Source organism: Orcinus orca, chromosome 4 (genome assembly GCF_937001465.1).
Source record: "Orcinus orca chromosome 4, mOrcOrc1.1, whole genome shotgun sequence".
Taxonomy (NCBI): Eukaryota; Metazoa; Chordata; class Mammalia; order Artiodactyla; family Delphinidae; genus Orcinus; species Orcinus orca.
In genome coordinates, this window is record NC_064562.1 from 154,460,131 (window position 1) to 154,483,335 (window position 23,205).

Here is a 23,205-nt window from a genome sequence, read left to right on the forward strand (position 1 = left end):
CTGATGGAGGGGAGGCTGGCCCCCCTGACAAAGAACTGCCTGTACAGTCACTAGCCTGTGGCCCCAGTTACGTAAGGGGCACCTGCGGCAGCCTCAGTGACGGCCCTAAGGAGGGGATTCCTAGATGATGGCTCTGAAGTGAGGCCGATCCGCACACACCGGAAAGCCACCGTCGCTGGTCACACGGGGCGTGGGCCTGAGGCTGGGAGCCCACGGCTTTGCAGACCCTTCCTGTAGGTGTTTCCACCTCCGCAGAACGGAGAGTGCGCCGTTCATACTCAGCGAGCAGCCACAGCCCCACACTGGCCCCGGCTGCCGCATGGGGGCTATGGTGGAAGCCCCCAGGCCTGCCCTCCACGCCAAACCAAAATAGCACCATGTTTCTGGGGTTGGGTCCAGCATCAGGAACTGGGGACACGTGAGGGTGGGGATTCCTTCTCTGTTCTCCATATCACTCGCCAGATGGGTGCCGAGTGACAGATGAGCACAGCATAACCCAGGGCGACACCGACCGGCTGAGGTCTGGACGTGTACCTTTACTGGACAAAATCCCACAGTCCGTGGCGCCAGTATGCAGCGCAGCTGGCTTTCCTGTCCCCCTCGAGGAAGGAGACCAGCGGGCTCCCGCACATGGCAGGCACGGCAGCCCACCTTCGGAGTCTGCCTGATGGTACCAACGCTCCCACCACCTGAACACGGTCCAGGGATCTTGGTTCCCTTGATGACATTATGCCGATTAGACAGGGCGGCCAAGAGATGACAAGCGCCCTAGAGGCCTCGGTAAAGCCCATGCGTCCCGCAGCGTGAGAGGTAAACCTGCTGAAAGTCCAGGGAAGTTTGGGGGTACGACGGTCTGGCAACGCGGGCGTGTGCAGGACCACTTCTAGGAGGCACAGCGCTCAGTGCGGCTCTGGGTGGGGGAGCAGCCCACGCCACATCTGCACCTGCTGTTCTCACCCATCTCCTGGGCCCCAGGACACTCGCCCCTTGGGTGGGTAGCCCATCAGACCCCACGCAGCCTGGAGCATCTGTGGCAGACACCCGTGGCAAACGCCTCCAGCCCAGAGCCCTGGCATCCTGGAGCAAGTCCATCTCCTCCTGCGTCAAACACAATTCTCCACTTGAAAAGCAGCTCTGGGTCTGCCACTGAGCTCTGGGGCAGGTCCAACTCATTTACCAAGTGGCCACGTGACCCAAGGGCCCAGTGAGAAGACGGTGCACACAGCATTCGGTCCCGAATTTAAACATCAGAGCTGGGCCCAGGCGCGTCCAAAAGCGAGTCACGTGACCGGAGCCGCCAGCTCCTGAGCTGCCTGCTGCCTCTCCCTCAACCCACAGCCAGGGCTGCACGAAGAGCTTCCCGCAGCCGCGTGTGCACGCGCACCGGCGTCCCCGGCACGCAGAACCAAGGTGCACGCCCGGCTCAAGCAAGCAGCGTCCGACAGGTCAGCCGGTGGCCAGACCCAGAGCCACGAAGACAGGACACTTGGGGACAAAGGTCTGGGGACAGGGACAGAGAGGGTTCCGTGTCCTGCAGGAGAGCTACACCGCTCCAGGCAGCGTCCCCGACAGCAGGGGCTCATCAACGGGGCATGTCGATGTCAGCCTCTTTCTGCCATCTGTGACCACTCCGTGGGCCCAGGTGCAAAGTGGCCATGACAGCAGGGACGGAGGACGTGCACGGGCCAATTACGTGGACTTCCCGAACTCCCACCACAGCTCCCAGCCCAAGCCCAAACCAGCAAAGACCAGAACGCGGTCAGAGGATGGGGACACGCCAGCAACCCGGTGGCCGCTTGACAACACACAAACCACAGTGAAAGTGGAGACGGTGACTTACCCCTGGAGACGGCTGTGGCTTTGCTGTCCTGGCCAAGACGCAGGTGCCACTGCTAAATCCCCACTGACTGCCCTGGAGCCACACCTGTCTCCACAGGAGGGGCCCATCTGAGATCTCTGCTCAGTGGGGCGTGCGGTGGAGCGTGCAGTGTCCAAGGAAGGAACCGGGGAACCCAGTACCCTTCCCAGTAAGCTGCGAGCTGAGATGCCCCCTGACCATCAGGGGTCCTCAGGCTACCGAACCAGCAGGTAGAGAAAAGCCTGCTTTAAAAAAAATTTTTAATTGAAGTATAGATGATTTACAACGTTCCATTAGTTTCTGGTGTACCGCAAAGTGATTCAGTTATATACATGTATATATAGGGTCGGCCAGAAAGTTCGTTCGGGTTTCTCCGTAAGATCTGACGGAAAATCCAAATGAACTTTCTGGCCGACCCGATCTATATATTCCTCTCCACGTTCTTTTCTATTACAAGATGTTGGATACAGTTCCCTGTGCTACACAGTACGGCCTATTGCTTATATTTTATATATAGCAGCCTGTATCCCAAGAAAAGGCTGCTTTGACGCCGGAGTGATGCATTCCTCCCACCGCTACCGACCGGACTGGATCCCTCCGGTTCATACACTGCCGTTCTCACCCCCAGTACCTCAGACTGTGGCCTTATTTGGAGAGAGAGCTTTAAAGAGGTGATTCAAATGAGGTCTTGTGGGTGGGCCTGAATCCCACACGGCTGGTGTCCTTATAAGAAGAGGAGATCAGGACACAGACACACACAAAGGGACGACCCTGTGAGGACACGGGGAGGAGGCGGCCGTCCGCAAGGCAAGGAGAGCGCCCTCAGGAGGAACCCCTGCCCTCAGGCTGCGGCCTCCAGGATGCGAGAGAATGAGCCTCTGCTGTACGGGCCGCCTGCCCACCGTGGTGCTTGGTCACGTAGCCGCATGCAGCTAGAGCTTCCTGACGAGGCAGGAAGACAACGCCCAGAGACGGGGGGCCCACTGGGCACCCCAGCACCCCTTGTATGTAACAGCCGGGCCCCAGGCACCAAGCCCTGAAGCCTCGCCAGCGGCCAAGGGCAATGGGGACAGGTGCTGGCTTTGGGGTTCAGGTGGAGAACGCTCACGCTGACATCCCCAGCCCAGGATGAGGCCGCTGGTGGGCCCTGGTGCCCCGCCCTTTCCATGCGGACAGGAGCCGGGGGTGACTGGGCCTTGCCTTGCGTGTGCCCTGCCAGGCCTGCCTCACCCATCCCTGAGCCCAGGCGGCTCGGAGGGCAGCAGAGAGAGGAGGGTGGGTCGGAGCCCCCACTCCCGCTTGCATCGCTCCAGACTGGCTGCACCCCCGCTCCTCGCCACGTGGCCTCACCAGGTGGCCTGGGCTGGGCGTGGGGGTTGGGGAGGAGCCCCAGGGCTCCACACCACCCCTCGTGGCTTCCCTGCCCCCATCCACATGTCCATCCACAGTCCCCAAGTCGCCCTCTTCTGGGCGTGCTGCTTCCTCCTGGACCCAGGTAAGGAGCCCAGATGACTGCAGGAGTGGACACTGTCGGCCTCCCCTGCAACTGGGGACAGTCTGGGCCAGGCAGGGTGCAGGGGGCAGCCGGGCTGGGCCTCAGGAAGTGGGAACCCTCTGGGCCCTCCTGGCGCAGGGGCTGGGAATGGGGCCTGCTGCACCCAGCGGTGATGCCAGAGACCCCAGGCGCGCAGGGCTGGGCAACTCACACCTGTCTGCGCTCGACCCGAGTCCCATCCCGGCTCCCACAGGCAGGGGTGGGGCGAGGCGGGGATGGCCTCACTCCAGCCAGGCCTCGTGTCTGCCCAGTGCCCACCACGAAGGCCGTCCCCATTACTGTGCGTGGAAAGGCACTTTAAGGGGGTGAATGAGGGGCAGGAGGGGACAAACAGAGAGGATGACCGGCTGACGGCACTCTGGCCCAGCATGGCTTCTGGCCACCCAGGCTTACGGTCAGCACAGGTCCAGTCGCGGGGCAGCAGTGGCCCTCACAGGGTGGGGACCCCCAGGTACCACACGGGGCTCGAGAAGGGGCCTGGTCGGGCCCAGTAGTCCACAGCACGAACCCGGTAGGAGCCGGAGACAACAGCCGTGTCTGAGGATACAAAGGTACGTGCCTGCCCTTGAACCTGAACCCCTCTGATCCCCCCAAACTCCAGGTGCCGGAAGGCCCTGGACCCCGCCCCACAGGGACTGTGCTGAGGCAGCAGGCACACCTGGGCTGAACACAAAGAGGTTAAAGGTCGAAGGCTTCCTGTTGATGGGCAGGTACACCACACCCTCCGGGGAGAACTGGATCTCGTAGGTCCACAGGCACCTGGGGAAGGTCAGGCAGGACCAGGGCTGGGGTCCAGGGGGGCTGGCAGGCAGGGGGCACCCAGAGCCCTACTCCCCTCCAGCCCCCTTCCTGGCCCCTCCCCGGGGCCCAGGACACTCTTCCTGCAATGACAAAGGGCCACACTGGCTGAGAGGAGGGATCTGGAACACGTGCCAGGGGCAACTGGCCTGTGTAGGCGCCCCCACCCTACATCACAGAAGCACAAAGTCATGAGCCATTTGTGCCAACAGTGGGGGCAGCTGTATGGGCAGTGGAGAGCACAGTCCGCGTGGGGTGACCAAAGGGCCACAGAGAGTGGCCACATGGGCGCTGCAGCCCGGAGGATCTGGGGGCCCAGGGCGCGTTGGGGGGGCAGGGGTAGGGGTGGTGGCCGCACTCACGTACTTGGAGCCCACACGCTCATCGGACCAGACCAAAAGCAGCTGCCCGCGGGTCAAGGGGAGAGCGCGGAGCCGGGTCACCTGCGGGAGTGAGGCACCGGGACTGGTTGGGGGCGGGGCGACCGGGGCGGCGGCGGGAAAGGGACTGCCACTTGCCTGCCCCGGCGGCTCCTCCGGGCGCGCGCACACGTGCACCAGCCAGAGCGAGGGCAGAGGAAGCTCTGGGCGCAGCGTCAGGCGGCCGCTGCTGGGAAAAGGGAGCGGCATCACGGCCGCCGGATCCTGGGGACAGAGTCAGGGGCTCAGGGCCCTCGGACCTCGGGAGCCGCCCCGCCCCTTACCCCACGCTCCCCGCGGACCTCGGCCGCGCGCATGCGCCGGAACTGCTCAGCAGAGGGGTAGACGGGCCTGCCCAGGCGCCGCCACTCGCCGTAGGGACTGCAGAGCCAGTTGTCCATGTACAGCTGGACAAAGACGACCTCTGCGGAGCGGGATGCTGGGGCCGGGCTCGCCTCCTCCAGGCCCCGCCCCGCCAGAGCTACCCCCACCCAAGGAGCTGGAGCCCCCTCTCTGGGAGCCCTGCTTACCCGGACCCGGGGGCACTCCGTACAGGCTCAGAGTCAAGGGTACGCTGCGGTTGGCATGGGCGCGGGTGTCGTCGCTCGCGTAGACCAGCACCGTGGCGCGCCAGGCATCGGCGGGGCCCATGGGGTGGTGGGTGCTGGCCAGGACGCCCACCGTGTGGTTGCTGTCCAGCACCGTCCCGTCCCGCGACACCTCAGCCCAGAGCTGCTCGCCGTCTACGGGGGTTAGAGGGGTCACCACGCAGAGTCGTCGCCCCTCGACCTTCCCAGGGCCCGCTTCCCACCATTTGCCCTCCTCCACTGGAGGTCCCCGGCCACACCACAATCTCTGTGACCCACTGAGCTGGGGAAGGGTGGGGAGGGACAAGAAACATGCTCCCGGCTCCCCAGCAAGGCACATCCTTCCGTGGGCCTTTGCACAAGCTACTCCTGGCCTAGAACGACATCCCCGTCCAACTGCGGCTTCGTCCTGGCCCCGCCCTCGCAGGAAGTGACGCGAAACCCGGCACGCGGCTCACCCAGCAGGGCCAGCAGGGCCATCGCCGTGAGCACCGGCTTGCGCAGCAGCTGCACGTGCGGCGGGCGCGTGTTGTTGACCTGGAAGCGCGCAGTGAGTGTGCGTTGAGAGAAGGGGTGCGGGTGGTAACTCAGGAAGGCGTTGTCGTTGCTTAGGAGCGCGTAGCGGACGGAGGAGCTGGTGTTGGCCACCAGCAGGTTCTGGTGCTGTGCGATGACCTGCGGGAATCGGGGTGGCTGGGAACGCGACCGCGGGGGCCGCCTGCCTGCCCCTCCCACCCGGGAGAAAGGCCTCCCCCGGGGGCGGGCCTGGCGGCGGGCCCACCTTCACGACCATGGCAGCGTAGGTCACGTCGGCCCTCCAGGGCTGCGGCAGGGACCAGCCCACCAGCGGGTCGGCCTCGTCGTTGTAAACGGGGGTGTCCGCGAACTTGGGGAAGAGCCGCTGTATCTGCCGCACGACCGCCGCCTCCTGCTCCAGGATGTAGATGGAGCTGCCCGCGCCCTGCGCAGAGACCCCGCCTGAGCAACCCCCGAGACCGCCGCGGAGGGGCGGCGGGGCTGCAGGCAGCAGGCGGGCATTCTGGGGTTGCCGCGTGCGGGGGACCCCCGCGTAAGGCGCTGGGTTGGGGGCGGGGACGGACGGAAGGGCGGGGATCCCGGGCTTGACCTTCTTGTGGAGGGCGATGTAGTCCAGCCTCACGCCCACCTCCCCGGTGAAGAAGTTGGTGCCGTTGTGGCAGTGCTCCAGGAGGCCCCAGCAGAGCGGGGAGCGCGGCAGCGGGTGGAAGGAGTCTCCGGGGCCGCCCAGGCGCAGAGCCGAGCTGGCGGCTCGCAGACCCTCGGAGCAGGCGTCGTAGTAGTTCAAGAAGCCTGGGCGGGAGGGACACCGAGTCCACACCCCCGCGCCGGAGGGGCGGCTGCCACCCCCTCTCAGATCCGCAGGACCCCAGGAGGCCGGCCTGCCCACCTTGCAAGGTCATGGACACGTTGTCAAAGTCGTGGTGGTCCGGCTCGTTCCACGTCTCGAAATTCCACTTGGAAACGTGCTTGAGGCCGTACCTACCTGCAGAGGGTCCCTACTGTGGCGAGAGGGCCCCTCCCCTGGGGCAGGGTCATGAGCTCATGGGGATCCCCAGGGAGGGCAACCATGGTGGGGGGTTTGGATGTGACCGGAGTGTCTGATTCCCTACGAGCTCGCCGCCCACCGACTTGCCCCCCCTCCCCCATCAGGAGGCCCTGGTTCAGTGGGTTCATGATGAGAAGACCAGGAGGTGGCCCGGGTGGGCGTGGGAGGAGAGCCTGCCCAGGAGTGCCCACCCTGTCCCCTCAGGGCACGCGCCCCACCCACCGATGTATCTCCTGGCCAGGAGGGAAACCAGGTTCTTCCACTCGAACACCTGCCGCTCGTCCTCGAAGTCAGTGAAGCGTCCGGAGGGGCTGCCCATCAGCTCAAAGCCTGCAGCACGTGAGGGTGGCTGTGCTCACCTGCCTGTCTCCACCAGGCCGGCACTGAGGGAGGCCCTGAGTGGGCAACCAGGAGGACAGAAGGGCCAGGCCAAGGGGAGGGGGTGGGGCCAGCAGTACAGGGGCGAGGCTGGCAGCTTACCTGGGACGAGCTGGTTCTCCCTGAGAAGGTCCAGGTACCGGTCCAGGTGGGTGAAGTTGTAGCTCAGGCCCTGCCTGGCTGACCCCCTGTAGAAGGACACTCAGTGTCAGGATGGGGGAAGGTGGGCCCGGGACTGGAACCGTGGCCACATTCAAGCAGCTAAGAAACCTGCAAGGTGCCGGGCAGGACTAGGCTCCAGACTCAGCTGGCCCCTCTCCTCAGAAAGCATAACTATGTACGCCTATCAGTTACTCACAGCCTAGTATGAACTAGGGTGTCTGTGCTGGAATCCCACCCTCGAGCCTTCAGGGGCTCAGAACAGCCTGTGGGAGGGGGCAGGCGGGTCTTTTGGGAAACGTACAACAGGATGGAGGGGGGAGAACAGGCATCCTAAAGACAGCTGACAGTGAAGCGGGAGGCCGTGGGATGAGCCTGGCAGGACCCCATGGTGCCACACCCTGCTTCCCTGCACCTCCTGGAGGCCAGGGCCCCAGACTCGGCTCCACACTCTGAGAGGCAATGTGGACAGGCAGGAGAGGGAGAAGGGCAGCCTCCCCACCCTGCACTCATCCCTGCGGTGGAAATGAATTCGTGATAAGCAGCAGGAAAGCAGCTAGCGGGCCTGGGGCAGAAGAGGGGTGTGGGTTGTGAGAGACGCAGTCACACGGGGCCTCGTGACAACGGTGAGGATGGGATCCTGACTCGGGATGGGACCCAGGGTGGCATGGGGAGTCCTCTCAGGGGTTGAAGCAGAGCAGTACCGTGACTTCTTTTATGTGTTTGTAGGATAATTTTTTAGAACAGTTCTGGATTCACAGCAAAATTGAGACGGAGGTACTGAGATTTCCCATTTACCCCCAGCCACGCTCTCTCCCCACGTGCACAGCCTCCCCCATGATCAACATCCCAGAGTGGGACTTTTGTTACAACTGATGGACCTACACTAACATCACAGTCACCCCAAATCCACAGTCCACATTAGGGCTCACCTGGTGATGTACATTCTGTGGGCTTGGAAAAATGTATACTGGCGTGTATCTACCACTGTAGTATCACACAAAGTATTTTTACTGCCCTAAAAATCCTCTGTGCCGCACCTCTTCATCCTCCCCCACCCCAAACTCCTGACGTGTTTACTGTCTCCATAGTTTTGCCTTTGCCATGTTTTGAAAGGATCCCTTCATCGGCCCGTTGGAGCCAGAGTGGGAGCTGGAAGACGGTTCCCTGAGGGAGGTATGGTGCCCAGACTGGGTGGTGTTGGTGGCAGCAGCAAGGGGGAGCTGGAGCGGACGGATTTAGGAGGCCGAGGGGCCAGCGTCCTCTGCTGGACTGGAGGGGAGCTGGGAAGGGGGGGTTCTGCACAACCGTGGATTTCGCTTGAGCGCCTGCGGGTGCGTGCAGTTGGCAGAGGCAGGCGGGGGAGTAAGATGGGTCTCAAATGCGCTGGCGTGGAAGTGGTGCACCTGGGGTCGGGGGCTGGGTGAGGAAACTGGTGCTCAGCCGTCAGGCCAAGGCAAGGAGGGCGAGGCAGGCTGAGTAGAGCACCGAGCCTGGGGCTGATGCGGCAGCCTGGGGTGGCCCAGATGGGTGGGCCGGCAGAGGGTCTGAGGGCTTCCCCTTAGGGCACGCCTGGTCCATCCACAGTTCTGAGGGGGAGGGCGGACACGTTCTACAGGGCGTGCAGCTGCGCCCTCTAGTGGCATCCAGGTGCGTCCCGCCTGCGCGGCAGCGAGGGAGGGGCGACGAGGGATCAAGGTGGAATCTGGCCCTGAACCGCTCTGGGTCTAAGTCTCCCAGTCAGTCCCACGCCAGTCTGGCCAGCCCAGCGCTGTCCCCCTGAGGGACAGCGAGGGTCTGGACAAGTCAGCACGTCCCTTCTGGGCCTCCTCTGCCCCACTCGTCACTGCACAAGGTCAAGGCCGAGCCACCACGCAGACAGGGTGCCTCTGGCTCTCACCAGGCCAGGCCACGTCTTCCCACCTCCGGAGCCCAGACCCACAGCACGTGCGCAGCGGGGGTCCGCCCTTCCCCCTTCCAAAGGTCGCAACAGTAGCAAAGGAAAAAACTTAAGCGCTCGGGTAAAAATTAAATGTGTGGCAGCGGACGGGTTCCAAAGTCCCACAGATGGGGGTGGGGGAGCAGGCGTGGGAGATGGGCGACGCATGTACAGTGGAGGCCCGGGCACGGGTGCCAGGCTTTCTCTGCAGATCCTGGCAGCGCTGGGCCGACTTGGGGCGGGGGCGGGAGCACATCAGGCCTCGGGTAAATGCTGTTTGGCGCTCAGTGTCCTGGGCCAGCGGGGTGTCACCAGGGGAGCCCCAGCTGCAGAGCCGATCTCAGCCTGTCACTCTGAGTAGACTTGAGTGTCCGCTGACCCAGCGTCGGCACCCAGAAATGCCCTAGGAGTCAGTAACCTGCCCCCCGGGGAGCAGAAGACCCAACCTTGGGGTGATCCCAGGCCCAGAAACCCCGGGGAGCAGTCCTCAGGCCCCACTGTCGGTGCCTAGGTCTCCATCCGTCTCAGCCTCCGTTGGGAGGGGAATTTGAGAGATCAAAGCTAGTGAGGGGGCTGAGCCAGAAGGTGTAGCGCGCAGCCCACCCCTGCACTCCCCCTGCAGAGGCCCGGGTCACAGACGCAGTCCAGCCCGAGAGCCTCTCCATCCTGCAGCCACGCAGGGGGCCGAACCTGGGCGCGAGGCACAGGCCGCGTCGCCTCCCGCTCCTGGCCCGGCACTTGGGCCGGGGCAGCCGAGGCTGCACAACGACTTTATTCACTGCACGCCGGCGGCCGTCAGGAACGCCTGCACCAGGAACGCCCCCCACCCCCCATCCCTGGGCCTGAGCGCGTGCGCCGCAAGGACCCAGCAGCACCCAGGACTGGTGAGTGCTCGGGTGCGCGGGGCGGGGCCCCAGGCCTCGCGTGCTCGGGCGTGGAATCTGGGGAACACAGGGTGGGGATCGGTCCGGGTGCAGATGGGGCCGCGCTTGCTCGTCTGGCAAAGGGAGGGACGCACTCGTGGGAGGGGGCGCAGGGTGTTTGGAAATGTGCTGGGTGGGGCCCGGGCCGCGCGTGCTTGGCTTGGGGGGTGCACTCGTGGGAGGAGGCGCAGAGTGGGGGTACGTGTGGAAATGCACGGGGTGGGAACCCAGGGCGCGCGTGGTCGGCAGGGATGGCGGGGCGCGGGGCCAGGTTGGGGAAATACATGGTGCAGGGCGAGAGTGCTCAGAGGGGGAGACACAGACCCGCCGCTGCGGGAAACCAGCAGCCACAGTCAGGGTCCGGCGCTGCGAAGACGCCGGCCGGGGAGGCAGGAGAGGCCGGGGAGGCAGGAGAGTCGCTCTTCTGGAACTGGGAGCCCTGGGGTCTGGTTCTCGGGGCCCTGGAGCCCAGCCTCTTTTCACTTGCGGGGATACATGGCTCCTTTCCAAATAAGTGTACTCAGTGGCTTAAAATGGTGATTTAAAGACCAATATTAAAATAACCATGTGGCACAGGACTGGGCAGGAGGCAAGATGAGGGCGGTTCCAGCAGGCGGAGGTGCTGGAGACCCCACGCCCCGTGCTGGTTAACCCGTGCCAGGGTCCTGTGGCCCCCCTGCCCCAGTGGAGGAGTCTGCAGTGGGCCTGCGGAGGTGAAGGGGGACAGTGGGCCTTGGCCAGCAAGGCCCCAGGACCCAAGACGCTCGCCTGTGTGCCTGGTCAGACGGCAGCATGAAAACCACAGTCCTCAAAGCACAGAGGGACAGGCAGGGTGGGGGGGGCGCTTAGGCCCCGGGGTCCTGCAGTTCTCTCTCAGCTGTATCTCTTCACCTGCTTAGAGGGGCTGGGGGAGTAGAGGCCCAGTCCCTGCCACCAAGGCAGCCAAGGTCAGGCCCCTTGCGGTGCAGCTGGATGGGGGACACGGGTGCTGCAGCGCTGAGAACAGCCCCTCCCTGAAACATAAATATCTCCACCTGCCTAAAATCCCACCACAGGTGCTCCAAACCTAGGCAGCCCCTGAAAGCCCTGTCCCCACCTCCTGAGAGGGGGAGGGGCCGCCGCCCCCATTCACCCCTCCCCTCCCCGGCAGTGGGCCCAGCCGCCACCTCTGCCCACACGTGTCACGCAGGGAGTTCCCACGATGCCGCCCCGCCAGTAGCTGGGTTGGGAGATAAGCGTGTTATGACCCCTCGGTGGCCCCTCCACTCCAGCCCTGAGAGGACTCTTATCTGCCCCTGAACTGCTGTGACTTTCCCGCCAGCCCTCTGGGCGGTGGCTCCTGTAAACCACATCCTTGGACAAACAGCACCCCCAGGACTGAGTGGGTACCGCGCAGGAGGCCCCGGGCTCTGCCCTGGGTGGCTGGGTTCAGACTCCGGAGGGCGGGGCGAGACCTCGGGGCCCAACACAGACTCTTGAAGAACAAGTAATCGGACGGACGCGGCATCGCAGTGGGGCCTCGGCCCCGACCACTCCTCCCCCTTGATGCAGGTGTGCAGACCCTCCCACTCTCTGGCTATCCCCCCAGCCACCCTGGGGTTCCACTCCCACCTCTGCCCCCAAATGGGGCCTCTGGTCTTTCCCATCCGGGCCACGGATGTGGCAGAACTTTCAGGGAGGCTCTGGAGGGAAGTCCCAAAGTGAGACTGAACGTGGGAGGTGCCTGGATGGAGCTCCCCCCACCCCCTGCCCCGGGCTTTGGGAGACAGCAGGCCCAGGCCAGCTCAGCCTTGCAGCCCCGTCAGAGGGACCCCCCGCAGCCTCTCAGGCCTCCCCTCCGGGACGGAGAACACTCAGGGCTGCGGTGTTCTTTCCCCACGTTGCCCCTCAGGCACCCACTTGTTCATTTTGAAGATGTGAGAACTGAGGTTCTGAGTAATTTTAAAAACAGCAGCGCACTCTTAGTTAACTGTACGTGGGACACGAGGGTAGTCATCTAAAGGGAACGTTTACCTTCACACCGGCCCCATGAGGCAGGTCCCGCTGGCCCTGGAGTGTGGATGGAGGCGTGGCGAGGCCAGGCGGCCACCCACCGCACCGGGCCAGCACCTGGCCGGGATCCAGGTGGTGGGGCTCCAGGGGACAGAACCAGGACCCCCGTCCCTGCAGCAGGAAGGGCACACCTGGCTGCTAATTGTGTCCTGATGCCTGGCAGCCCTCCAGTCCTCGGCCACACACACCCCCGCCCCGCCCCCAGCGGCCTTGCGCCTGCTTTCCACACAACATGGGGCTACTCTGCGCCCAGCTGGCTCCCGTGGGGACCAGACCCATCTCCTGGCAGACAGGATGTCCCGGGATGGGACTCGGAGACCAGCCCCTCCCTCGGACCCCCATCCTTGCCCACACTCCAGGGTCCTGGGAGCCATGGCACTGGGCCCCAGAGCCGAGGGGTCGCACGCTGCCTGTTCCCCCGCCCCTCCCCCAACACAACTGGCCAGGCTCCTGAGCTTCTGCCTCCCACAGGGGCCCAGAGTCCAAGCTTCCCGCTCCAGCCACTCAATGCCCCAGCCCACCTGTCCCGCACCCGGAGCCCTGCTCCTGGGAGGCTGGAAGCTTGCAAGAGCCCCACACAATTGTAACTATCTGTGAGCCTCTGATTACAGTACAACTCCCCGAATTAGCCGCTCAGGTAATGCTCATCTGGGGGAACCTATGACTCAGCAATCTTCGGAGTAAATGATTTAACCGCACACCCAGCACAGCCGAGCAGTCAGATGCTAGGCACAGGGCACTGCCCGCCGGTCAGTGCAAGGCCAGCTCCGTGCCTGAGCCCACCACCCGCACGCCCAACCCGCTAACTGAGCCCAAGGCCCCGGGGACAGACAAGCTAGGTCCGCACTCTCTGCCGAGCCCGCGAGGGGCCCCCTCAGGTAAGAGGCCCCCTGGGACCCTGCGGCAGGACAGCGACAGCTCTAGACAGCTCGGCCACAGCAGAGGCCAGCCCCCTGGATGGAGCAGAGGGGCAGGACGCTGTGAGTGGAGAGGCCCGATTCCACTGTTTCCTTTGTGGGCTCCCCGTTGTTTAAACAGTCACTCAGTCGACACACCTGGACCTCGGGGGCTGGCTGAGCTCAAGGTGTCCAGGGACCCCCGTGTGGTGAGGTCTTCAAAGGAAAGAAACAGCTCCCCTAGCATCCCCCAAAGGGCAGGCCTGCCACTCGAGCCCTGGGGGCGGCGTCCGCCTGCCCACACCTCACACCAGGCCGGGACGAGCGCCCATCCTCCACACCCGGGGACACCCCAGGCCCCGCATCCCCAGCCAGTGCACACACTGCGCCAGGATGACCAGGCTCTGAGGAAGCAGAGACCATCTGCTTCATGTCACCAAGAGGGGGACAGCAAGAGCCGAAGTCCTGGCGGACCTCCGCACAGCTGTGAACGGGACGCCCCGGTGCTCGCTGAGCACAGAGGCAAGGTCAGCCTGGGCCGGGTGGCAGGCTGCCCTCTGGAGAGCAGGGACGGGTTGGCACGTGTGTTCTGCGGTGTGCCTGTGCGGCCTGAGCCACCAGCCAAAACCCAGAAGCGTTAACCCTCACCGGGAAAGGGGCCTGCTGTCCCAGAACACCCTGCAGGCGACGGACACCAGTCACCCCCGCTCCCCTCCCAGCCGGCCCCTCAAAGCACGTTCCAGGAATTCTGCCACAAGGACCGGGCAGTGGCAGGCGCTGCTGCAGCACAGATTTGGGGTCCTGGCATCTGCAAGGCTCTTCCCGCCAGCAGGGCCGCAGTGCAGAGGTGATGGAGGGACGGCCAGAGGGGGCTGTGGTGGTCCGGGTGGCTCCGGGGGAGCGGAGGGGCCTCGGGCGCGGACGGAGAGCAGTGGAGCTTGTTCTGGCCACGCGAGTCTGGGTCTCCGTGACGCCCTGACTCTGACACGTCTCGCCACCCCAGCAATGACACCCACTTCTGCCCACCCTGCAGGTTTTCTCGGGGGGCGGGCCGGTGCCCCACGATGGCAGCGTCCCCTGAGTGCACACAGCAGGGCAGGGGGCTGGCGCTGGTTCGCCGGCGGCCCCCCGCACCCCCAGGCCTGCGAGAGGCTCTGAAGGCCCGGCTGTGGCGGAGCTGTTCGTGCAGCGTGCAGGGGGCCTGGGCGCTGCTGCAGAACCTGCTCCCCGCCACGCGCTGGCTCCGCCAGTACCAGCCTCGGGAGGACCTGGCGGGTGACGTCATATCCGGGCTGGTCATCGGCATCATCTTGGTGCCCCAGGCCATCGCCTACTCACTGCTGGCCGGGCTGCAGCCCATCTACAGCCTCTACACGTCCTTCTTTGCGAACCTCATCTACTTCCTCATGGGCACCTCACGCCACGTCTCCGTGGGTATCTTCAGCCTGCTCTGCCTCATGGTGGGCCAGGTGGTAGACCGCGAGCTCCTGCAGGCCGGCTTCGACCCCGCCCAGGACGGCCCGGGGCCCAGGGCCAACCGCAGCGCCCTCAACGCCTCGGCCACCATGCCGGCGCTTGGGCTGCAGGACTGCAGCCGGGACTGCTACGCCATCCGCGTGGCCACCGCCCTCACGCTGCTGGCTGGGGTTTACCAGGTGAGGAGCCGGGCCTGGGCCTAGACAGGCTGGCTCAGCCACTCAGAGCAGCCCTCCAGGTACTGGTCGCCCCCCTGCAAGGGCCAAGCCCGCGGGAGACAGGAGGTCAGGGCAGTGGCTTAACCCGCAAGGCGAGGAGAGAACAGGGCATAGGCAGAAGTGGGTGCGTGACAACACCCCAGGTCGGGGCACCAGAGGGGCTGAGGGTGCCCGGGGTCGGGGGCCTGCCTGGCCAGCTGCAGAGTGTGGCCTCGGGCCCAAATGTGCCCCCACTTGGCCTGCACATCCTCCCCAGCTTCCTGTCCCAAGTGGGATCCTGGGAACTGCCTTCCCGCCTGCCTTCCCACGGCCTCCCCGCACCCAGCCCTCACTGGACCAGGGCTGTCCACCCCAACGTCGCCCCCTCCCAAGAGCCACCTCAGGTTCTTCCTCTCAGCTCCAGGTCCCCCGGGAGGGGGGCGGTGCTGTGGACAGGGCCGAGGAAGGAGCTGCCTTCCGATGCCCAGGGCCCGCGTGTGTGAGACCACGGTGAGCGTCGTGGCCACAGCGTGCACTCCGGCGTCTGCCGTGCCTGTGCGCGCACACGTATGTGCAGGCGGCCGCGGGTGGGGTCCACGTGGGAAATAAGCAATGCGAGGAAGGGAGGTCCGGCTCTGTGCTATGCCCGCGCCCTGCGGCCCTGACCACGCTCTGTCTGCAGGTCCTCATGGGCATCCTCGGGCTGGGCTTTGTGTCCGCCTACCTCTCGCAGCCGCTGCTGGACGGCTTCGCCATGGGGGCCTCAGTGACCATCCTGACCTCCCAGCTCCGACACCTGCTGGGCGTGCGGGTCCCGCGGCACCAGGGGCCGGGCCTGGTGGTCAGCACGTGGCTGAGCCTGCTACGCAGTGCCGGGCAGGCCAACCTGTGTGACGTGCTCACCAGTGCCGCATGCCTGGCCATGCTGCTGGCGGCCAAGGAGCTCTCGGACCGCTACCGGCGCCACTTGAAGGTGCCGCTGCCCGCAGAACTGCTGGTCATCGGGGCGGCCACGCTCGTGTCCCACTTCGGGCAGTTCCACGAGCGCTTCGGCTCCAGCGTGGCTGGCGACATCCCCACTGGCTTCATGGCCCCGCATGTGCCAGACCCGGCGCTGGTGTGGCGCGTGGCGCTGGACGCCGCGTCCCTGGCCCTCGTGGGCTCCGCCTTCTCCATCTCGCTGGCGGAGATGTTCGCCCGCAGCCATGGCTATTCTGTGCGCGCCAACCAGGAGCTGCTGGCTGTGGGCTGCTGCAACGTGCTGCCGGCCTTCTTCCACTGTTTTGCCACCAGCGCCACCCTGGCCAAGAGCCTGGTGAAGACAGCCACCGGGTGCCGCACGCAGCTGTCCAGCGCGGTGAGCGCCGCTGTGGTGCTGCTGGTGGTGCTGGCGCTGGCGCCCCTGTTCCGGGACCTGCAGCGGAGCGTGCTGGCCTGCATCATCATCGTCAGCCTGCGTGGGGCCCTGCGCAAGGTGCAGGACGTGCCGCGGCTGTGGCGGCTCAGCCCTGCCGATGCTCTGGTCTGGGTGGCCACGGCGGCCACCTGCGTGCTGGTCAGCACCGAGGCCGGGCTCCTGGCCGGCATTCTCCTCTCACTGCTCAGCCTGGCCGGCCGCACACGGCACCCACACGCTGCCCTGCTCGCCCGCGCCGGGGATTCCAGCTTCTACGGGGACCCAGCAGAATTTGAGGGCCTGGTCCCCGAGCCTGGTGTGCAGGTGTTCCGCTTCACGGGGCCCCTCTACTACGCCAATAAGGACTTCTTCCTGCGGTCGCTCTACAGCCTCACCGGGCTGAACGCGGGCTACGCAGCCGCCAGGAGGAAGGAGCGGGGCCCGCAGGTGGGGGCTGGCGAGGCAGAGCCTGTCGAAGGCAGGGACCTGGGTCCCGGGAGCAGCACGGCTGCACTGGTGCCCTCGGCGACCCGCTTCCACGCAGTGGTCATTGACTGTGCCCCGCTGCTGTTCCTCGATGCTGCCGGCCTGGCCACGCTGCAGGACCTGCGCCGAGACTACGGGGCCTTGGGCATCACCCTGCTCCTGGCCTGCTGCGGCCCCTCGGTAAGGGACACCCTGAGGAGAGGCGGCTTCCTCGGGGAGGACCCGGGGGACGCGGCCGAGGAGGGGCAGCTGTTCCCCAGCGTGCACTGCGCCGTGCAGGCAGCCCGAGCCCGCTGCCAGGAGCCGGTTGCCGCCAACTACACCCTCTAACAGAGCCGGTACCTGCCGCCAGCCTCCACTCCCACCACCCATCACTGCAATCTTGCTGTCGCCTGGTGCCTCCAATCTAGAGGACCCAGGGAACCCCAAATGGGATGGAGAGTGGCAGTGAACACACACAAGGACCCAGACACTTGAGAACCCTCAACTGCACCTTGGAGACAAACGCTGCCTCGGTGCCAGCCTGGGCCCAGTGCTGTGCATCTGTGGTCCATGGAGCCGGCCTGACAGTTGGTGTCCCGTCTTACTTGAACAAGGACCCGGAGGCAGTCACGTGGCCTCCAAGGTGCCAAAAGGACGTTGGTCCCTTGGCCCGCTAGCACCCCCCCACCAAGTGAGAGCTGGCAGCTCTGGCCAGGGGTGAGAGTCTCTGTGTCTAGGAAACCCCGCAATGCACACACCCAAGTGTCTCTTACACCCTGTGCCTCAGCCCCCACAGGGGCTGGCAGGGCCAAAGGCAGACGTGACCAACACGACCTCAGCCCGGCCCCTGGCGTGGCATCCCCACAGTCTGAGCATAGAGCGAGGGTGCCCACTCGCCCGATCCAGGGGCTGCCCCAGCAGCCACAGCGCCTGTGCCGCCAGGAGGGTGCCCTCCATCCTCCCCTGCCCCCAGGATGCTTGGCCGAGAAGCACAGGGGCAATGGCTTCTTGGAGCAGGCGTCCCCCACCCCGTCACCCCGCCATGGCCCGGTACTTCACTGTTCTCCACACCCAGACGCCACTTTCTCTCAGTCTCCGTCTGCATCTCCATACGCTGGGCTCTGCCCAGCTGCCCCCAGGCTGCCCATCCCCTCCATCACCCACCTGGCCGTGATGAGGTCCAGCAGCCAGTGGGTCCGAACCTGTTCCATGCCACCATGAGGGACGGCACCCACGTAGGCCAGGTTGAGCTGCTGGTCCCAGCTGAGGTCATACCGGTCAGCCTGGCTGTGCGGCAGTGGGGGACTGGGCACAAAACAAGGGGAAGCAGAGGCATTAGTTCCCTTGAGTGGGGCTAGCGGAGGGGCCTCAGCACAGGCCCCACACCTACAAACTCAGGGCAAGGACCGGGGCGTGTCTGCTGGTGAGTTTTACTGTCCCTGATGTAATAAACTGCCCCCTAGTGCCAGGACTGTGACGAAGTCTCAGGTTTATGGGGGTCAGGGGCTCCCAGAGAGATCACATTCCCACCCTGCTCCCTGCCCCACCGGCCGGGAGATATCAGCTCCAAGTCTGACAGAGGCAATCAGGGACACCAGGGACGGGGACAGGTCCCACTGCAGGGACGTCGAACGTTCTGGGGTTGCCCCCTCGAGGGGGTCCCGGTCTGCGCCAAAGAGTAGTGTCCTGGGCCACAGCCCCTCCTGCAGCCTGGGCTGCCGCGGTTGGCCACCAGGCTCTTCAGCCTCTGGGGGGTGACCAGGCACACTCAGGACCTGGCCCCAGGCCCCCACCACACGGGGCAGCCGCTCAGCTAGAAAACCTCCGCAGCACCGGAAACATCGCATAGAGCCAGCGAACAGAGAGGAGGTCCCCACTCTGAGGCTGGACCCGAAAGGAAGGAGCGAGCCGCGGCCCTCCTCACTTCGGAGCGCCTACTGCAGGTCTCTCCAGGTGCGACACGGGGGTCCCGGAGGCCCGGGCCGGGGTGCGCGGCCGCGGTTTGGGAAGAGCGCGCAGCGAGCAGGGGCGTGCTGGGCCGCTCCGACCTCAGTGTCCCCCGCGGAGCGCTCACCAGAAACCGGTGCTCCTCCAGAAGGGCTGCAGGGGACGCAGCGCGCGGGCCGCGTCCACGCGCACCAGGTGCGGAACCTCGGCGGCCGCGAGGGACGCGGCCAGGAGCGCGAGCAGCGCGGCACGGGGGCGAGGTGGGCGCATGGCGGGGGCGCAGGGGACGCAAGCTCCGGGCACGGGAGCACCCCAATCCCAGGAGACCCACCCGGCCCTCCGCGCTCCGGGAGCCGCGGTCCGCGCCCCGCGCCCCGCCCGCCGGTTCCGCCTCCGGGTCGCGCGCCACGTGACCGCCGGCACGGGGCGGGGCCTCGGCAGAAGCGGGCCGGGCGGGGGTCTGGCGGGCCGCGGGCGGTGGGCGGGGCCGGAGCGGTGGGCGTGGAGCGGGGCTGTGGGAGGGGCGCGGCCGGGAGGGGAAAGCAGGAGGCGTGGGCGGGGTCTGGCGGGAGGCGGCCGTGGAGGCGGGCCCGGGGCGGTGGGCGTGGGGCTGGGTGGCGGGGCGGGGAGCTCCCGCAGCCCCGGAATCTGGAGCGCTTCTCAAGGCAGTAGGCTCTGCCCAGCTGCCCTCAGGCTGCCACCCCCCGCCCCAATCTAGAGCCCCTTCCCGGCAGTTTGCTCCCCTCCGTTCCCTCCCGCGCCGAGCAGACTGCGGGGACTGGGCGGCACTCGGAAAGCGCTCGGCCTTCCGCGCTCGAGTGAAAACCGTCGTCTGTTAATGCTTCGGAAGGTCGGCTCGCGGGCCGGCAAGTATCCTAACGCGCGGGCCAGGCGGCTGCTCGGTGGAAGGTGGTCAGAAGTGGGACACATTTGGAAGGTGGACTGGTGGCTCTTAGGAATTTGGCTGGAGCAGCGTGCGGATGTGACGTTTTCTGAGAGGAGGGCTGTTGTAAAGCAACGGGGGTGGTCAGGGGGCTAAGCTGCCTTTGAGAAGCCAAGTGGACATTTCTATGGGCAGATGGGCAGCGCGGCCTGGGTGTTGGGGGAGGTGGGTCAGCGGTGAATGTTTAAGCTTCAAACTGCACATGCACTACGTGTGTGTATACGTACATATACTGTAGGTCGCACAGCATCACATCCTCCACCAATCAAACGTCTCAGGACTCGGGGAAGAGCCTCTGGCCTTGCACTGCCCTCCCTCGGACAGCAGAACCCCGCCCCAGAGTCAACCAGTGTCACCAGTCCCTTGGGCTGCAGAGAGAGGAGCTCTAAAAGTGATGGACGACATCCAGTCACAGAATGAAGACGTGCTGCGTAGCCCGAGGAAAAGTACAAAGGCAGCAGAACCCAGGCGGGTCCTAGTGAAATGCTGAAACCAAAGCTGAAAGGAAAGCCTCCAAAGCAGCTCGAGGGGGAAAGGACCCGCTACCCTCAAAGTGCAAAACAGCAAGAAAGAACACTGACTTTCCAACAGAAGCGGCCAGAACCAGTAGCCAAGGGAAGGAAAACTTCAAACTAAACCAGTTAGCCAGGACGTCTCGATCCAGCAAAAAGCGTGCTCTGAAATGGAGGTCAAATAAAGACGCTTTGGAGAATCCAACTCTGAGAACGCTTGTCACCGCTGACCCTCCTTTACGGAAACGGTAACTGGTGTTCTTCCAGAAGAACGTGATCCTTGCAGCCCAGAGGGGCAGGAAGAAAGGAAAGGCAGCAGAAAGGTCTATTGTCTATAAGTCTAGGGAAGAGTGACACATAACACGGCAATAATAACATCTCATGGGGCTCGAAGTATATCCAGAGACTGAAACACGACAGCAGTAGTAGCCCAGGGATTATGAGGGGCACACGGTGTGTGAGCGGCTGGCCCCCCACGTCCTCTGAGTGGGAGCGTCTACCGTGAAGGGACTTTGCAGGTGGGACTAAGTTAAGGGACTTGAGATAGGGAGATGACCCTGGATTATCCGAGCAGGTTCTGAGTGTCCTTGTAAGGGGGAGGCACAGGGAGATTTGACACGAAGGAGGCTGCGTGGTGACTTCAGAAGAAAGAAAGCCATCTGAAGATCGTCCTAAAATTTGCACTCAGGACTTGCTTTAATCATGTTAATCATGTGTGCTTAGACAGACAGACACAGATCCCTAGAAATAGGAGGCAGGACCACATGGGGAGGCGGAGGGAGGGGATGGGCATTATTAAAGTATCCTCAGTGCAAAGAGTCTTTAGTGCCCAAAGGCAGGACAGGTCCCCTTTAACAGAGGAGAGGGCAGTGGAAATGCTTTGAAACTTGGCATGAGGTGTGAGTTAACCACGGTCCTTGAATTAAGAGAGATTAAGGGCTGGGACAAGACAGAGGCCCATCTAGGGTTCCACTTGCTGGACTGGAATTTGCAAAGGGGTGTTTGAGGAGACCAGTCTTTGTCTCAGTCACACAGGCCCTCTGGGAGCCGTCAGGGACTATACTTTGAGAAGTGACATGTGTAGCATGTCCTGGCCACACCTCACGTCATGGCCTTAGTGCACGTGGAAACGTGTGATTTTGATATATATTTGGGAGTCTGTGAGACAAGAGATTCCTAGAGTTCTCACCTCTGAAGCGGGCGATCTTTAGATGATGGTTGGACAGTGTATGATCAATGTGCAGATGGGCCACTTGTTCAGGGCACCCGCGGCTAAGACAGCTGCGTGAAGTCCAGCCGGTGTGCTGAGCTCTGGGTCCGTCCATCTGCAGGGCTGAGGCACGAGAGGAGCCCCGGCACATGGGGTAGCTGGCAGTGCTGTTCACACAGTCCACAGACTCCCGCTGCTGCCACTCAGGTCATCCCGAGGGGCTCCCCAGGTAGCCAGGGGGTCTGGGGGAAGAATATGTGGCCACCAGAACTCAGCAAGGACTAGAAGATGTTGGACCTGTGTGTCCAGTTGCTGTCCTTGGAGGAGGACGTCATCACGGTGAGGCCACACCTGTGCTCCTGGAGAAAGGCATCTGCCGTTGGTCAAGGTTGGCCAAGGGCTCGCCTGCCAGGACGGTGCGTGCTGGAAGGCAGCCAGGTGCCAGGGTGGCCTGGAGAGGCGTGGCTGTCCCTTCAGGGTGGAGCCAACGGTGGGGAGAGGCACCCACTGAGCACAGTGTCTGGTCGCTGGTCGGTGGAGACCGTGGTGTTAGCAGTGTTGGATTTCTGGTGTGGAGCCCTAACAGTGGGACCACAGCTGCACGGCGTGTTTCTTCCACCGTGAGCAACCCCTAAATTTTACAGGGAAAAGAATGGGCAGAACTAGGCCTTATTTTCTCCCCTCTGTGCCCTTATATTGGTTTTTTCTTTCATCCTTTTCTCCCTCTTCATTTATTTTCCTGTTAGGCTTTTCGTCCCTGTCTCCGATTGGTAAGAGGACCAGGGGGCCTGCTGGCAGCACCGTCAATCTTTCTCCCTCTTCCTTCTCTTAAACAAAAGCCTGTATTTTCTCAAATAAAACCTGGCCTAGGGCTTCCCTGATGGCGCAGTGGTTGAGAGTCTGCCTACCGATGCAGGGGACACGGGTTCGTGCCCCGGTCCGGGAGGATCCCACATGCCGCGGAGCGGCTGGGCCCGTGAGCCATGGCCGCTGAGCCTGCGCGTCCGGAGCCTGTGCTCCGCAACGGGAGAGGCCACAGCAGTGAGAGGCCTGCGTACCGCAAAAATAAAATAAAATAAAATAAAATAAAAAACCTGGCCTGTATCTCTAAGCAGGGCAGAGCGGTTTCCTTCCCTCCGCTCGACCCCGTATCTGTCTCTGACTGTATTGGCTACATTCGCTTAGTGTCTCTGACTGTATTGGTGACATTCGCTTCTTTTCTGTATTCTTGGTGCTGTGGCATTTGGGGCCTTGGTCCTGGAGACACAGCCCTCCCAGTGCTGAGCCCCCCCACAGTGAGCCACTCTCAGCCACCGCGCCCACGTGCCCTCTGCCCGAGGCCCCCTCAGGGCGGGGCACTGGGCAAGCAGCACTGCCCCTAGCGCTCAGCCCTGCCAGCATTATTCAAACTGTCCAATCCTAAATCTGCCACGTGTACCTGTGCTGCCTCACCCATTCCTTCCTGTGAAAACCCCAGTTAAGGCTCTGGGCCACGTTCTCTTCACTTCTGCTTCTGCCTCCTGACCCAAACCTATGCTCCTGATGGAAGGGGGTGGCCCCTTCTCTTGAGAAATGTGAATAATAAATTCTTCCTTCAAGGCAGACGTAGAGAATGGACTTGAGGACACGGGGTGAGGGGGAGGGGAAGCTGGGAAGAAATGAGTGGCATGGACTTATACACACGACCAAATGTAAAATAGCTAGCTAGTGGGAAGCAGCCGCATAGCACAGGGAGATCAGCTCGGTGCTCTGCGACCACCTAGAGGGGTGGGATGGGGAGGGTGGGAGGGAGACGCAAGAGGGAGGAGATATGGGGATATATGTATACGTATAGCTGATTCACTTTGTTATAAAGCAGAAACTAACACACCATTGTAGAGCAATTATACTCCAATAAAGATGTAAAA

General features: G+C 63.8%; 2 protein-coding genes across 8 annotated transcripts; one reads left to right on the plus strand and one right to left on the minus strand.

Annotated features, from left to right (window-relative positions):
• Positions 1 to 2,101: 2,101 nt before the first annotated feature.
• On the minus strand, positions 2,102 to 19,026 carry IDUA (alpha-L-iduronidase). 7 transcript variants are annotated; one of them, XM_004265196.4, is made up of 14 exons: positions 18,761 to 19,026; positions 17,851 to 17,991; positions 7,283 to 7,368; positions 7,025 to 7,132; positions 6,644 to 6,739; positions 6,344 to 6,546; positions 5,999 to 6,178; positions 5,676 to 5,892; positions 5,161 to 5,373; positions 4,933 to 5,054; positions 4,730 to 4,855; positions 4,578 to 4,654; positions 4,072 to 4,172; positions 2,102 to 3,950 (listed from the first exon to the last, which is right to left on the minus strand). In XM_004265196.4, the coding sequence occupies exons 1-14, from the start codon at positions 18,901 to 18,903 to the stop codon at positions 3,844 to 3,846; spliced, it is 1,920 nt and encodes a 639-aa protein (XP_004265244.1). In that variant the 5' UTR covers positions 18,904 to 19,026; the 3' UTR covers positions 2,102 to 3,843. The 7 variants fall into 7 exon arrangements, 5 of the variants coding, with proteins under 5 accessions (XP_004265244.1, XP_033275539.1, XP_033275541.1 ...); XM_033419648.2 differs by having other exon boundaries at positions 5,999 to 6,546; positions 18,761 to 19,016; XM_033419650.2 differs by lacking the exons at positions 17,851 to 17,991; positions 18,761 to 19,026 and adding an exon at positions 15,547 to 15,871 and having other exon boundaries at positions 5,999 to 6,546.
• SLC26A1 (solute carrier family 26 member 1) lies at positions 10,435 to 15,509 on the plus strand. The gene is made up of 2 exons (XM_049709211.1): positions 10,435 to 13,131; positions 14,183 to 15,509. Exon 2 carries the CDS (start codon positions 14,214 to 14,216, stop codon positions 14,826 to 14,828), a length of 615 nt encoding a protein of 204 aa, XP_049565168.1. The 5' UTR covers positions 10,435 to 13,131; positions 14,183 to 14,213; the 3' UTR covers positions 14,829 to 15,509.
• Positions 19,027 to 23,205: the final 4,179 nt, after the last annotated feature.